Genomic DNA, 15,767 nt, shown 5'->3' with positions numbered 1-15,767 from the left:
CTCCACTGCTACTTTTACATTTCCTAGTCCCACAGATGTTGAGTAGCGGATGCCACCTTTTGAAATACACATATTACCGCCAGAAGCCTAAAACACATGAAGCTTCCTTGCATGGTATTTGTGTGCATACAGAAACAGCATAACGAACCAATCCGTAAAAAAGAAGAGAATGGACAGAAGAGAGGAGAGGAGGCTGGAAGAATAGAAGATAAGGGAACAGAAGAGAAGATGGACTAAGAGAAGGGGATGTGGCCTACACTGCAGCTTTCATCGTTGTCTGCTCGGTGTGGCAGGATGAAGGCGAAGGCGCTCAGAGGGCCGTCACACGAGTCCACTGTCTGCGCATAGTCCAGACAACTTGTCGCCACAATGAAGAAGTGAGTGGGGACATACATGGATCCACTGGAAAACCTGAAATCACACATGTGCACATCCACATACACACAGGTATTCAAACTTTTCCTATCTTTTACTATACGTAGGAAATAAACCTGTTCCATTGGCTGTAATAATACTCATACTGTTTGATCTTTTCGGCCGAGTCTCGAAGGCCGTCGTAGTCATGGTCAAAGATGGGACCGACAACCACATTGAGTCCGTTTCTCTCACTTGCATACCTCTTCACCAGAGTCTTCTGGAAATATCCCCACAACCCTGTCATGGGTGGGCGGACAGGCAGACATACCAGATGGATTGTTTATATAGACATGAAAGAGCACTGACATTTTTATGTTTCCCTGGCTTCAAAAATGCCCAACATGGGAGGTAACAATGGTGGAGGGGCTCGAAGAGGGGCAAAGTAACATTACTCCAGATGTAAGAAGAAAAAGGTCAGGTATCATGGTGAAGAGGCAAGCAGTCAAGACTACACACAGAGACTTGAGCACAGAGGACATGGGGAGAGGGAGAGAGAGAGAGAGAGAGAGAGAGAGAGAGAAGGAGGAGGCCCTGAAGCTGTGCAGGCGGCAATGCTTCAAAGGGAAACTCAAAGTGGCCCTGTTCCAGGGCAGCTAATTGAAAGCAGATGCGCTGCTCTCTTGCTCTGCAGTCTGCCAAACCCACGTACATTCATCTACCACTACTCCAAACACAGGGAGAGAATGGAAGTTTGAACAGCCGTTTGTGCGCATGAATGAGTGAGTGTGTGTGTAATTATTCTAAAAATGGTATATTGGGTGCAAGAGACCAGAGTAGAAATATATTGGTTTCATTTATGTCTACCTATGTATGTGTGTTCATCTACACTAATTCATTTCTTCTGTGTCTGAACATTTGATTTAAAACAGAGTCACTACTCACACAGTGGTTCGTTTTAGCCAGGTTTACACCAGGGGCCACACACAGCTTCCAATGACAGACAAACACATCCCTCTTTCTTTAAAGACTTATTTTCCCCTGGACTTTTCAAGAGGGCTATCTTACCTAAGCACAACAAATAACTTGCTGAAAGATACAACACAGCCCACCTAACTAATCGAGGTGGGCTGTGTCCTCACACAGGGATAATTCAAACCAGACTTTAGCCAATGAAATGTGAAATCAATTGTGTCAGCCAGTTCCAAGTGCACACCACTGTCTGCATTCAGACACTGAAACATAATACCCCACAATGGCCTTCTGCCACCAGGCCAATTTGGTAACCTACAGCAGAACTCAAACATTTGCTTTCAGTTTCAGATGTGACATTAAGTACTGTTACTTTGACCAATGTTCCCCTGCTGCTCATTTTCCCATGTAGCAGAGGAATGTAGCATGGCTTTATGCAATGCACAATCTCTTGGAGCACCTACACATTTTGAACTCTTATATGCTAATTGGATATATGCACTAAACTGCTGTGAAGCAATGTGCAGAGACAGCTTAGTGCATGGATACCTTCTGTCCAGTGCCTTCCATGTAGCCCTTAACTTTAACACCTGACTACATATTTTTTTCCACTAATAAGACGAAAAGAAGCGTAACGCTGAAAGCCAGACAGAATGCTTACGTTTAAAGGCCGGGTACATCGGCACGGTGTTGGTGATGAGCAGGGCATCATATCTCACTTCCTGAGTGGAGCCCAACTCTGTCAGTCATGACACAAAGAACAAATGGACCAATGAACGAAAAATATTTTGATGCATTTACATATGATGCGTTATGGTAGTCAGCTATGATAGTAGTGACACAATGTATATTGAAATGTTAGTATATACTATATTTAAGTGGCCATGCAGTTTATCATATTATAATTGCAATGATATATGCACTGGCAGAATATCAGGCTTGCAGCATTTAAAGTTTAATTGGTCGGGAATGCAGAAGTCTAAAGATTCCCCCATTAAAGGTCATTTTTAATCCATCTGAAGGTTATTTCTGGGTCTCAGGGACTCACGGGGTGGATAGAGGAAAGCGTAAGAGAGCTGTTTGTCAGCTCGGTAGCTGGTGCAGGACTGGCTGTGGGCTGATGCCACTCTGCCATCAGGCTTCAAGCAGTTACTCAAATCCTCAGACAGGGTTGCCACTTCCACCTGAAATACGCAAAAAGGTACAACCTACCATAACACAGTGCACAGTGTAAAATAAGCAAAGCTTGCGCATCAACACAAATTACCAAAACAAAGACTTGTCTCGAGAATCTCCATATGAGAGAAATCCTGAAACGAAAAGTAATATTAGTCATATTAGACTGCAATTTGCCTATGTCTCTAAGCACTTGAGTGTGCCCAGGTGCCTGGTCCCTGGTTGGTTGGGTCACAGTGGGGAGTGTATAGATGTCATACCTGTTTTGAGACAGTAAAGGAGGTCCAGATGGGCATGGAGAGCACCTCGCTGTAGCCGCTGATGTAGTCACTGTGATGGAGAATACTGTACTTCGTACGGTACAAGACTGCTGGCCGGCCATAAGGAAGATTCTTGCTGTCTGTTAAATTGTAAAAAAAATAGAGGGGGAACTATAATGTTCTTAGAAATACTTTGCTGAAGAAACCCGATGCTAAGTTGTTTCAGCTAATTTTGCTGGTGAATATATTGTGTCTGGAAACTATTTGGAATCTACACATAGACTAAACTGTTTCATTCCTTTGCTTGGGGATGATGGTGGTAGTGTGAGGTGTGTGTGTGTGTGTGGGGGGGGGGTTACCATCCATAACTTGTCTCAGACGTTGATTGAGCTCCTCCACTTTGTTCTGTAAGAGACAGAGCCAGAATGACTCCAGGTTATGGCCTCTTACAAGTGCCACTTTCATTGCCCTCTGCCTTCTATTTTTTGAACGCAACTGCAAAAGATTAAAGGTGAAAGTCTCTAGCAAGAGATCTACACATCAGCAGTAAGCAAGAGCACTTAGAGAAGCAAGAAAGTCTATTTTGTCTTGCTTTATTTCTTTTAAGTATATTATCGGATTTATGGAACCATGCACGTCTAAGGTATAACATCTAATAGAAAAGACAGCTATGACAGTTACAGCTAAGCTGCATTTCTGAGCAAATCCAAGAATATAATTACTGTAGTGTAATTACTGTAGCATCACAACACAACAGGGTTTGGTTTACTTGATTGATCTTGACTTCATAATGTACACTAACACTAAAACAATAATCTGGAAGAAAATCTAATCTAACAGAAGAATCAATAATATTTTATTATCACAGAATCTGTGTGGACAAGATTTAACAATTCGATTTCTAATGAAATGTTGCTTGCTTTCTCTAGACATTTTCACCATGACTACAAGACAACCAGAAAAGCAATTTAAAAGCCTCTAGATATTTGCAGGAGTTTGTAATGTTCCAAGTAAGGTATCTACTGGAAATATCTGATATACATGGACCCTTGAATGCTTACTAAATAGACAACTACCAAATAAAATCAGTGGGTGTAAAAAGTCAAAAGTCTGGACATACCTACTCAAACAATGAAGGTATCAAAACAATGAAATAACACATTTGTGTTTATGCTGAGTTAAATCTTGTTATATAAATAGCTACCCTTTCCTTTGATGACAGCTTTGCATGTGCTTGGTTTTCTTTTAACCAACTCCATGAAGCAGCAGCTGTGATTCCTTGAAGAAATTCTAGCATATGCTGAGCACTTGTAGAATGAGCGACTACAATTCAGAATGAAAAATATTTGCTAATGGGGCATTTAAAAATATTAAAGCTTTCATATATTTATTTTTTGCTTTACATTTTTTTTATTTGGAAATCAATTTATATATAGGCTACAAACATTCATTATTTGTCTTAAAAACAATTTTATATTAAATTATACCTTCAGTCATGTGTGTCCAAGCTTTTAACTGACACTGAAACTTTTAGACAGTGATTCAAAAAGTGCTAGCGTACCCGACTTTAAGATATGAAAAATGATTCACACTCCATAATAATTCTGCTGGGAAGCTTCACCACAAAGCATGACTAAGCCATGCTGGATCCAGACGGGAGCTTACAACCGTCCTCATAACCGTGATGGCAAATATGTTGCTGACCTTTTCATCACAGGTGCATCCCAGCTCATCCGTGACAGCTATGACAGGCGCGGTGGGCGTGGGTTTGGAGACCTCTTCGGGCATGCTTGGTTTGTGGATGGGACTTTTCAACAGGTGATTCAGGCTGCCATGGGTGCCGTTGTTTGGGGCTGGCTTCAGGCCCAGCAGGTCTAAGAATGATGATCATGGAGGGAAACTGAGGACTGACTAATGCAGATTAAATACCGACTAATCCTACACAGAACTCTAGTAACGATGGCTACAGTCTTCATTAAACATTTACCGTAACAGCATTTGGCAGATTGTGTTATCTAGAGTGACTTATGTGTTTGTCATTATGACAGTATATGTGCTCCTTTGGCAAATTAACAAACAGTTTTAATTGCTAATATATAACTGTGTTAATAATAGGCCTCCTATTATCTTTTATTAATGAGTGTTTCTATTAGCTAATAACTGCAGTTCTACTGATTGGCAAAAAAAATCTATATGATAAATTAAAAAAATGACAGATGAATAGCAGTCATACCACACATGATGTTATACAGCTCGATACTCTCAAATGGTGGTATCTTCGTCTTGAATTTGAACATTGGCCCGTATCCAAGGAAGATGGTCTAAAAGAGAGGTTCGCTGAGTAAGCAGGATGCCCCGATGCTGGGCCAGATGTTGCCCCTTAAACCAGGGATAGACTCTGACCCCAGGCCAGGCACTGCCCCCTGGCACATGTACATACCTGCATGCTGTTGATCTTGTTGTCATATCCATGGTCGCCCGAGAAACCACACTTGCCCGGATGCCGCCTCCCCTCAGGAGCCTTCCTGTGGCATGGAACCAGGGTGACAGTTTTTATTACCATATATATCAGCTCCTGGTCATAGTAATGGATTTTCTGATGTAGTTAAAGCTCCGATGTATAGGCAATAAAATGTAGGTAAAATTCCTGACTTAATCTGATAAAATGTCAACATGAAGGTTTTAACGATCAATGCCAAGCATCTGGAACAAACTCGACGTCAGTGTGATTCTTTCCTGAGCCCTACCAGGTCCTTCAAGCATATAGTGTAAATTACACAAGAACAGGAGACCTCAAGCCACTCGAGCTTTGAGATTTACAGGCAGGCTTCAATCTGCTGCCCACGTGGTCGATGAGACGCGTCCAGGTGAAGAAGCAACCTCTTCAGGGTGCTGGTGCCACTGATTAGGCTGGGCTGTATGTCCACTGGCTTTTCTGAAAGAGTTCGTTCATTCTGGACCTGCAGTGAGCCAAGGCAAACAGAGCAGGGCTAGCCGACTCTACCGCAGGCGCTGCGTCTTCATCTGCCATGTGGTGTGTTTTCAGAGCTCACCACCACCACCACCAGCTCTCATGACATCATGGGTTTCCTCTAGGAGCCATAGCTGAATGCCATTGGCCAGTGATAGACATTTATGGCTGCTTTAAAGGTTTTTACTGTGGAGGAGAGGGTCAGGAACATCTGCAGCCAAACCCAGTCAGTGACAATGGAGCAAAGCTCTGGGGCTTCTCAGAACATTTGACTGGGTCGTTAACCTGCGCTAAAACCAAGCTTAAGGCCACGTTAGTCAAACTTGTTACAAATCTGCCCTCAGAGGTAACTGGAGCTTGGACAGGGAGCTAGGCTAAAAGTCTTACACAACCCATTTAACTGCTGGAGTTGCCTCTTGAGATTGAGTCATGTGATCTAATTCCAGGACCCTGCTCCTGCAACCCCCTTTCTTCATTGCATGATTCCATTTCTTGTCCTGTAGTCATCAGTAACTGGCATGTCCGAGATGTAGCATTTACCCTCCAAATACCAACACATCATGCCAGCACTGTTACTTATCTGATTTTTTTTTAAATGGGATAACTGCCTAACACAAGATTTTGAGCCTAAGTCAGCTTCTCTGAATCATTACCACATGAGCACATTGTCTAGTATTTGTATCACTAGCATATCAACACATCTCGCTATTAAAGCTGACTTTACCTGGCAACGTGCCATTTTCTCTCCACCATCAAGTGAATCTCCTCAATGCGGCGATTGTTGGCATAGTGAAGGCGTTTGGGCAGGTTCTTCTTCAGGTAAGGCTTGAAGTGCTGGTCAGGCTTTTTGCACTTTGAGAGGAGTAAAAGGCCACACAATTAGAGAGCCTGGCTCATGCCCAAATAGGTAAAGGAACCTGGGGTCTTGGCTCTAATAACCATCCATATAGGCTGTCCAGAGTGAGGGTTTTTAAGGATGCAATGTAACAGAACTGTACTTACTGTGAGATTAGCCACCACTGTTTTTGCATCATCTAGAAGAAGCAAAAAAAAAACCCAAAACATGTTATTTCAGTCGCAGGAATTTTCTTACAATGAAACAATTTTCTGCACGTTGGGGAGTATTTTAAATGAATGTAATAATATAACATAACTAGATATGTGTTTAAGTTAAGCATGGAGCACAGAGATTATCATAAAGCATGCAGTGTGGTAGGTTTGTTGTTCTGGCTTTAGTATCAAAACCTAGACTGACCAGCTGAAGCTAATCCTTACTTATTTTGGATAATTTTACGTAGTTCCAGGCACATGAGCAGAAAAGATGCAGCCACTGATAGGCACAGTAACACTGAACTATCCAAATGATATGTATAGAGAGTGCACAATAGTTCTGATCATGGACTGAAGATAATCAGAACTATGTTGTGATGATGAGATGTTACTACAGTATCTCAATGGTTCTGTCTGATCTAAATGTTCTGTACAGAGGTCAAGAGCAGGTCTGCACTATCAGACCCTCTCTCCACCAGGGATACTCACATCTGGGGTTGTTGGGCTGCCGAGCTCGGATTCTACCGAGGGAACCGGGGATCAGGATGATGTCATCGACGCTGGACATGTAGGAGCTGAGGAACTCTGTGCGGTCACAGTGGGCTTCTTCCATGCCTGTAAACAGAGCAATTCAGGGCGTAACTGCACACCCTTCATTTAGACCTACAGAAATGTAGGTGCACTACAACAAAATATTACTGCAGGCACTCCCAATTAAATCAATACAGGGACTTAAATTTCATGAAATCTAAGCAATTCTGCATAGCTAACTAACTATAGCTAAAAAGTTATCTTTATGAATCATATGGGTATGAGATATTTGTAATTAAATTTTTTAATGAATTTTGATAATAAATTAGTTACTGGAAGTGATAGGTATAACAAATATATTAATCTTCCAGTGTAAAAACCATATTAATATAGTATGAGAGGTGCAGTTTTTAGTACCATGGTCTCCCACCATGATGATATTAACGCATCTGTGGAGTTTCATCTGTTTCAAGCCATCCATGATCTGTCCCACCACCTTATCGACATCTCTCAGAGGGCTGTTGAGCTGATAAGACAAAAAGACATTTAACATATTCACTAGCTAGACATGCAACTGAACTCAGAAACCCTAGGAACACTGACCATGCACATGAGGTCTTTAGGAAATTATATGCAATGTATGCACTAAATCTCTGGCTCGAATTTAGGTGCAAATAACCACTCAGACTGCGTATGTGTGCGCATGTGCTTTCATGTGTGCGCATGTGTGTGTATTTGCGCATTTGCATGCGTGAGTGCATACTAAGATCTTATTTTCTTAAAGAAAAATGTGGAGCATGTAACATCCATGCCTGCATGTGTTTGTGCAGTTTTGGCTGTTATTGGGTGTATGATCTGCTGTAAGTGTGTGTGTATTTATGCGTGCAATTTCTGTTCACCTCAGAGCTGTTGGGTCCCAGTTTGTGACCATAGGTGTCTGTCTGCTCTGAGTGCATGGCATAAACATATGGCCTGAAGACACACATTAGTTCAGCAATGAGCGCCATACAAAATGGCAAAGGGCCAGCCAGCCAAACCATGGCCACTACACACAGAAGTGAGCATGTCCTAATTTTCCAAGACCGATGTGCTATACACTGACAAGGTCAGTAACTCCTGGAATCATGTTTATAAAACATCTAAAGAGATGATACACCTTAATAAGGATGAGTGCATTTATTATACATCTGAACAAACTGGGATGAGAGGAGTTTAGTTCCCTGATTTTGCCCAATCCCTAACAGAAGGTAGAAAAGGTGTACCTTTCTGTGTCTGGGAGGTGAAGCCAGTGCAGCATGGTTAACACTCTCCTCTCCAGTGGAATCATTCTGCAAATGTGTGCGCGCACACACACACAAACAAAAACAAACACACACACACACACACACACACAAACACACACACACAAAAACAAACACACACAAACACACACACACACACACACACACACACACAAAAACATGGTTAATCCACAAAGACAATATCCATTTTGAGAGAACAAAAAGAGGCTAATAACTGCATGCAAGTTTAAGCTTTTTGCTGGGCAAAAACTGAAAGATTTAGTTAACATTACATATAAACTTGGAGCTATGTCTATGTTTCTGTGTGTGCAATACATGGATGACTACAAATCTGCAAAAGAAAGCCTTTGGTCTCCACCCACCATACTGCACATACCCTTCATCAAGTTCAGATCAACAGATGATATGCAGATTTATTTTTTTTTAAAGGCGGCTTGACCTCTTAACTTCCATAAATTAAAGCCTGATTTAATTTCCTACTTTTTCCAGCGCACAAGACATGCTTAGAATGGTACTCTGGCCTCAAAGGAAAGAGCTTGGAAGTTTAAAGGGACTCGTTTGTATAAAGAAGCCCTTTTTTCACAAATTGCTACCAAACAGTCAGAGCTGCTTTGGTCAGTGCTTCACTAAAAAAAAACAAAAAACAAGCTCCTCCACAAAGTGTCTGTGTGTGTGTGAATGTGGGAGGTGCTGTGTTGCTGACATATCCTTGCTGACAAAGAACCTGTGCACGACTTCCACCTCCGAGAAAAAAACAAAACAAACGTAGGGGGGCTTTGGAGAGATGCTACTGTCACATGCAGTGGCGAGGTGTGTGTGTGGGTGAGGGGTGTGTGTGGGTGAGGGGTGTGTGTGGGTGAGGGGTGTGTTTGGGTGGGTTGGTTGGTGCTCATGTGCACTTCCAGAATGGGGGAGAATAGTAGAAGAGTTTCAGGAATATGTGACTTACACAGGCCAGAAGAAGGTACCTGCCTTTACACCCTGCTTCAAAGAGGTGATCCAGATCTGGAAGAAGAAGTGAATGAATTTTAAAAAGAATATGCTGGACTGTTCTGTGATGTAGTCTGCATTTTGAGGAAAATGTCGATGTATACCATGTCACTTAATCTGATATAATGAACTACCTTACCTATAAAGGTAAATTATAATGCTCAAAGTCATAAAACCTCACAAAAGATTAATTCGATTGAGATTGAAAAATAAAGAAACATATTTTTAAGATCCAAAGACTTGTTTAGTAATGACTTTTATAATTTATATTTGCTCTTTATAGTGTTTTTGAGGTTTTTCATGTTGCTGTATACACAGTCAGTGACAAATGATGGAATGCAACCTCATGCACCAGCTCATGGAACTACACCATTAAGCTGTTAAGAAATCACACTCAGGTCACTCTGACAGAATCAGAGAAGAAGGTTTGTACCAAAAAGCCAGAGTAGCCCAGACGACGCAACATCAGAGCTGGGGAACTCACCGGCAGGCTCATGCATGGCCCACAGACTCTACAAGTTTCAAAGAGTGTCTTCTTGCGCCATCACTGTTCACCCGGAATGTTCTGGAGTTAGCGCCACGGAAGCGTCGTGAAAGTTGGGCGGTGGCTCCAGACGCTGGGCTAATTCCCACCACGTGTGCTGCTGGGCAAATCCTCGGCATGTGTGCTGCTAGGCTAATCCCCACCACGTGTGCTGCTGGGCAAATCCCCGGCACATGTGTTGCTGGACTAATCCCCATCACGTGTGCTGTTGGGCTAATCTCCACCACGTGTGCTGCTGGGCTAATCCCCATCACGTGTGTTGCTGGACTAATCCCCATCACGTGTGCTGCTGGGCAAATCCCCGGCACATGTGTTGCTGGACTAATCCCCATCATGTGTGCTGTTGGGCTAATCTCCACCACGTGTGCTGCTGGGCTAATCCCCATCACGTGTGTTGCTGGACTAATCCCCATCACGTGTGCTGCTGGGCAAATCCCCGGCACATGTGTTGCTGGACTAATCCCCATCACGTGTGCTGCTGGGCAAATCCCCAGCACATGTGTTGCTGGACTAATCCCCATCACGTGTGCTGTTGGGCTAATCTCCACCACGTGTGCTGCTGGGCTAATCCCTGCTATGTGGCTGCGTCTCACGACGTGCTCATCTGCAGGGCACTCCAAACACAGAAGGACTCCAGTTGTTTGCAAAGTATTCGCAGCTCACACCCACCACATATAGACCAGAGTGTTTAATAATGATGGCTCAGTCAATGCCACCAAACTGGGAGTTTCTTAAGAAAGCATCTATCTGGAATACTGACAAGATTAAGAAATGGTGTATTTGCAAAATATGTATACGTAGATGATTGAGACACTGCTGAACACAGATTGTGACACTGTGTTATATATAACATTCCTCTTTTTTAAAGAGTTGTTAAAACCTCTTTGACGGCAGTGTGTGGGAGCTGACTCACGGGTTGTCCTCCCCACCAGCGATGGTTGAGCTTCTCTTTCCCCCGAAGGGTGAACGTTGCATCAAAGACGGGGTCATGCATGGAGTTACCCACAATGCCATGGGATTCAGGGTAAAGACCCTACAAAGGAGGAAAACACACATCGTGATGCACCAAGTAGCAGCATAAGGCTGCATAAGGCATCGTGTAAAAAGGATACCGTTGCAATGGTGTACAGGTTTGGGTATGTTTTGGTGGGGTAGACTGGTCTCATGTATGGTGCATGGGTTCCACAAGTTCCTGCAAAGGAGATACAACATTATCAGATAAGTGAAGGCTTCACAATATTGATGCTATATCATAGCATGTCCTGGAGACTATGTGCCATTCTAAGTGTCAACAGATGTTTAATCTTACTCAGTTTATCAATGTTGGGGATCACTGTGTTTCCCCTCTTCATGTAAGAGGCACGAAAGCCATCAACAGATAGCATAATGAGCGGCGGACGAACAAACCTGAATGAAAAGACGTCAAAAAATTCAATCTATGAAGCTGTCTATGAATGACATGCATACACAATCTGCCCCCGTTTTTAACCCTTGTCCTATTGCCCAACTGTCGTAAAATGCTAATCTATGTTAAGAACCATTTAGAAGGCTTCAGATGCAAAGTAACATGCATGATTAGTCCTCACACCTTTTGCAATACACACAGCTTCCAAAGGAACCAAAGAAGCTCATTTGCGGGTGTTTCCCCAAGTGGATGCTCTCCTCGCTTGCATTTGCTTTCGCCCAGTACCTTGCGGCATCAGTGCCATGTGGCGTTAGCAGGCCACAGATATGTAAAATAGCATAGGCAGGTGTGACAGGCATGCTGGGAGCTAGGAAGTGTGGCAGGTATTCACAGCTGCATATGAAAGGTGGGCTGTCAACTTTGCCACCAGCAGCCTTGTGTTTCTCAAGTACCTAAGAGGGGAAGATCTGGCATCGAGTCTTCAGGACCAAAATCTCCAGGGTGGAGATTGGGGGTGGGATGGTATCCTAGACTAGTCCTCTTTGGAAATGTTTGGGAACTGCAGTCCAGATCCATAAACTCTCTGATGACATAGCACCCATGTACTTTTTGGGGCCTTGGTTTATGAGTGAATACAAATGGAATTTACCAACAATTTCTGAACCAGAAAATTGTTTCCACATTGGAAGGGCAGATCTCAAAACATTGGAGTGAGATTTGCTGATAGAGTATCAGCTATTAGCTTCATCTTTTTAACTGAGGGGGCTTGCAGTGTGAAACTGCCCCATCCAGCTCTGGGAGACCACAAAAGTCACTTACCCAGCAGGACATTCAGGGCTCCTAATCTCCTCACACTCTTCCTGCAACCAGGGTGTGTCACCTAGGAGAGAGGAGGACACTATCAGCCATGCGTTTGCACCTGCGCTCCTGCAGGTTTATTTAAACTGCTTTGCCCATTTATATCACACCCTGCACGGTCACAGATGACATCGGATACATGTATATCATGCTGACGACCTGATTTGTGAAGGGCATTCTCCCACCTTTGCAGAGAGTCCTGTAGTTGGTGCAGCAGTCTCCTTTGGCCAGGCAGTCGTCAGAGCAGTGGCAAGCATGCCGGTCATTTCGGCTCTCCCCACACCGCTCCTTACTACATTCGAACCCCCCCTCTGACGGAAACAAAAGACCTGCTCATTAGCACAGGAAATACAGCCCTGCAAGATTACTGCTGAAGAAACAAGAGGTTTTTTATTTGATTGGGTTTCTTTTATTAAAAGGACTGCCTCCATGTGAACTTCAAGAAGCATGGCCTTTGAGAATTAAAAATACTCCTGTAAAGTTCTTTAGTACTCATACTGTATGTATGTAAGTCATAAGTGTCCCTTATATACACGAGCCTAGAACAGAACCATACATCTGCAAGTTCAGCGTGCATGCAGGGGCGTGGCCTTGGGTGGCCAAGGGCATGGCCTACCCGTCTTCAGGCAGTGCTCATCGAAGTCAGAGCAGCAGCTGTTGAAGGTTTTGCAGAGGTTGTCACAGCGGCAGTTGGGCTGCTCCACCTCCTGCAGCTCAAAGCACCTGTTTTTGCAGGAGCCTGAGGAGCTGTCCCAGGGCACGTCCAACTGAGGACCTGAGGCTGTGGGCGTGGGGGTTAAGATGTGTGAACATCTGCTGCAGGTGTGTGTGTGTGTGTGTGTGTGTGTGTGTGTGTGTGTAAACTTGCATGCAGTTAATAGCCTCTTTTTGTTCTCTTGAAAAGGATCTTGTCTTTGTGGATCAACCACGTTTTTGTATGTGTGTGTGTGTGTGTGTGTGTGTGTGTGTGTGTGTGTGTGTGTGTGTGTGTGTATGTGCTTTTATATGAGGTGCTTAGCAAGGGTTGAACTAAATATAGTCAAATTAAGTACAGTGTAGTGAGATAACACTGCTGGATGACATCTGCTTTATAGTTTACAATCCAGTGACATCCTTGAGACATCCCAGTGACATCCTTGACATCCCAGCTACACCTTTCACACCTGAAGCTGCATCTTACACATCCTGCTGCTTTCATTCATCCTTTTAAAAACTTTCATCTTTGTTTTTAACGTGAGGCAACTAATCTGTGTCAGAAAGAACCGGAGCGCTGTCTGCGCTCCTTAATATTGACTAACGGTAAAGCAAAGCCAATATAGCCCGGGTATACTTCAGCGGACCAGTCCCGTGCCCAACAGGCAACAGTGAGAGCGATTGTTTCTGCCATTGCAACCAGCTCAAGGGAACCGAAGCTGGCTCTCACGTCTCATGCAAATTACCAACACACTTTTTTTTATTATTGTGTTGCAAAGAAGAGGGGAAAAAAAGAAAGAAAGAAAACCTATCATTTTAGATCCTGAATCCTGAAACATAATTGTTAATAATTATTTCCCAAATTCAAGTAAAATATACTCATTTGTCTACAGAAAAAACGCGTCTTGACATGTTTAGCATGTCACCGGTTGATTTGGTCTTGGGTTCATTAACAAACACAACACAGATTCTTTACAAGATATACACTGTACGTTCCTTCTCTGGGAACTAGGGATTAAAAGACCGTATTATTCCTGCTTCGCATGACATTCTGCAACACATCCACCACAAGAAGCTATTTCGGTTCTTTAAACTCGAAAGCCAATTCAACAAAAGTTGATTTTTTTTTTTTTACTGAATTTATGTTAATCAAAATGAAGCACAACGCCTGGTAAGTTTACAGAAGGCCAAGCCCGGCAGTACTGTGAAAAACCTGAAGGCTCACAACGCGAACGAGGCTCGTCGGAAGACTCCGCTTTTCCAGACCGCTTAACGACGTACGCCAGACAAATACCGGAGCCACAAAGGACAGAGACTGTGCACAACACCTAGAAATGAAGTTAACAAATACAACGAAAGCAAGGTTACTAAACATCAGGTGTTTGTTAGATGAAAACACATTAAGGACTACAGGCGAAATGATAACACGCTCAAGAGCATAGACATGTCTTAAACTTGACAGTTCCTAAAGGCTAGTGCCTTACGATTTTATACAATAAAATAATATGTAGACCAATATTTGATGCACAGCGCGATAGAGTTCTGTCTACTCGATCCTGAATAGAATAATTTGTAATACGACCAATAGCATGGTCGTATTACAAATTAACAAAATAAGTTGCATAATAAATATGATTAATCGTATTTTACAATTCTGTGATGTAAAATAAAAATCTGTGTGCCATTCTGCAATATTTTTGTTAAATCTAGAAAATATTCACGTGTATCCATAAGAAGCCATTATTTATTTTACATGATTGCACCAAATGACAAAGTATGCACGTATCAAATGTGCAATTAAAGACCTACAGTAAGAGACACTTATTATTCGCGCAAGCGAGTCTGAAAAAAAAAAAAAAACGTTGAACACAATCTTACCGTACCAATTTTAGTGGCAACATGATTCACCTTGTGAAGATTATCCCGATTCTGTGCAGTAATAAGGGCAGACGTTGGCGGGCTGAATCCGCACCGCACTACACTGTCCCAGTCGAGTGCTGATCCTGCGCAGTTCGCGCCTGACCAAGTCAGACGCGCCAGTGCCGACGATTGAGTCAGGACAGGAACGGGTTAAATAGGGCACGATGAACGGGGGGGGGCTTACACGGAAAACTCACAACTTATGAACTTTATAAAAATAACAAAATTAATGCGAGTGATACTTGTAAGGTTAAAAAATTCAAACAAATTAGCATTAACGTAGGTCTATAATTCCCACGTTTACGAAATTTCCCTACTTAAGGTTTTTATATGATTAATGATTGCTAATGACTGATAACTTTGTAATGATTTAGTATTCCACTTTCAGATAAATCTCAGAAAACCACGTATTTTATCCGGCATTTACTCTATTTTATATTTATTACAGTAGAAAATTCATTTACAAATTAATTTGCATCCCATGCAAATTTGAATCTCGCACCAAAAAATAGTTGCCCGAGTAGTTGTTACTGTAGCCGGGTGCTGTCATGGGAGCAACGGGCACAGCCAACGACTGCTGCCGCCTGGAGACGTTAAAGCAAAAAACTCGCCACCAAAACTCCTGAAAGACGAGGACAACGTTCTGAACCCCACGATCCGCGATACCCACTGAGCAGACCAGAAATACACCTGCAATGTCAAATTCAAACCACTTTAGTGGCTTTTGGCGGGAAAACCTACT

The 15,767-nt window shown here is 42.9% G+C and overlaps 1 protein-coding gene across 2 annotated transcripts in view; it reads right to left on the bottom strand.

Moving 5' to 3' along the window:
* enpp2 (ectonucleotide pyrophosphatase/phosphodiesterase 2) overlaps positions 1 to 15,146 on the bottom strand; it is a 16,844-nt gene extending 1,698 nt beyond the window's left edge. The window contains exons 1-24 of one of the 2 annotated variants that reach the window (XM_035530877.2): positions 14,989 to 15,146; positions 14,331 to 14,433; positions 13,029 to 13,193; positions 12,598 to 12,723; positions 12,374 to 12,434; positions 11,459 to 11,556; positions 11,262 to 11,341; positions 11,063 to 11,182; positions 9,565 to 9,620; positions 8,577 to 8,642; positions 8,214 to 8,286; positions 7,732 to 7,840; positions 7,273 to 7,398; positions 6,736 to 6,767; positions 6,458 to 6,585; positions 5,203 to 5,287; positions 4,996 to 5,083; positions 4,467 to 4,636; positions 3,122 to 3,257; positions 2,763 to 2,902; positions 2,375 to 2,510; positions 1,988 to 2,065; positions 522 to 654; positions 258 to 411 (exon numbers count right to left, since the gene is read on the bottom strand). In XM_035530877.2, coding sequence (XP_035386770.1) covers positions 258 to 411; positions 522 to 654; positions 1,988 to 2,065; positions 2,375 to 2,510; positions 2,763 to 2,902; positions 3,122 to 3,257; positions 4,467 to 4,636; positions 4,996 to 5,083; positions 5,203 to 5,287; positions 6,458 to 6,585; positions 6,736 to 6,767; positions 7,273 to 7,398; positions 7,732 to 7,840; positions 8,214 to 8,286; positions 8,577 to 8,642; positions 9,565 to 9,620; positions 11,063 to 11,182; positions 11,262 to 11,341; positions 11,459 to 11,556; positions 12,374 to 12,434; positions 12,598 to 12,723; positions 13,029 to 13,193; positions 14,331 to 14,433; positions 14,989 to 15,006 — 2,481 coding nt within the window. In that variant the 5' untranslated portion in view covers positions 15,007 to 15,146. The remainder of the gene's footprint in view (positions 1 to 257; positions 412 to 521; positions 655 to 1,987; positions 2,066 to 2,374; positions 2,511 to 2,762; positions 2,903 to 3,121; positions 3,258 to 4,466; positions 4,637 to 4,995; positions 5,084 to 5,202; positions 5,288 to 6,457; positions 6,586 to 6,735; positions 6,768 to 7,272; positions 7,399 to 7,731; positions 7,841 to 8,213; positions 8,287 to 8,576; positions 8,643 to 9,564; positions 9,621 to 11,062; positions 11,183 to 11,261; positions 11,342 to 11,458; positions 11,557 to 12,373; positions 12,435 to 12,597; positions 12,724 to 13,028; positions 13,194 to 14,330; positions 14,434 to 14,988) is intronic. The other variant, XM_081696146.1, reaches the window with a different exon arrangement.
* Positions 15,147 to 15,767: the final 621 nt, after the last annotated feature.

Source organism: Electrophorus electricus, chromosome 14 (assembly GCF_041902795.1).
Source record: "Electrophorus electricus isolate QZ-2024a chromosome 14, ASM4190279v1, whole genome shotgun sequence".
Classification (NCBI taxonomy): Eukaryota; Metazoa; Chordata; class Actinopteri; order Gymnotiformes; family Gymnotidae; genus Electrophorus; species Electrophorus electricus.
The sequence above is the reverse complement of the archived record's forward strand: the minus strand, read 5'-3'. Positions and strand labels throughout refer to the sequence as shown.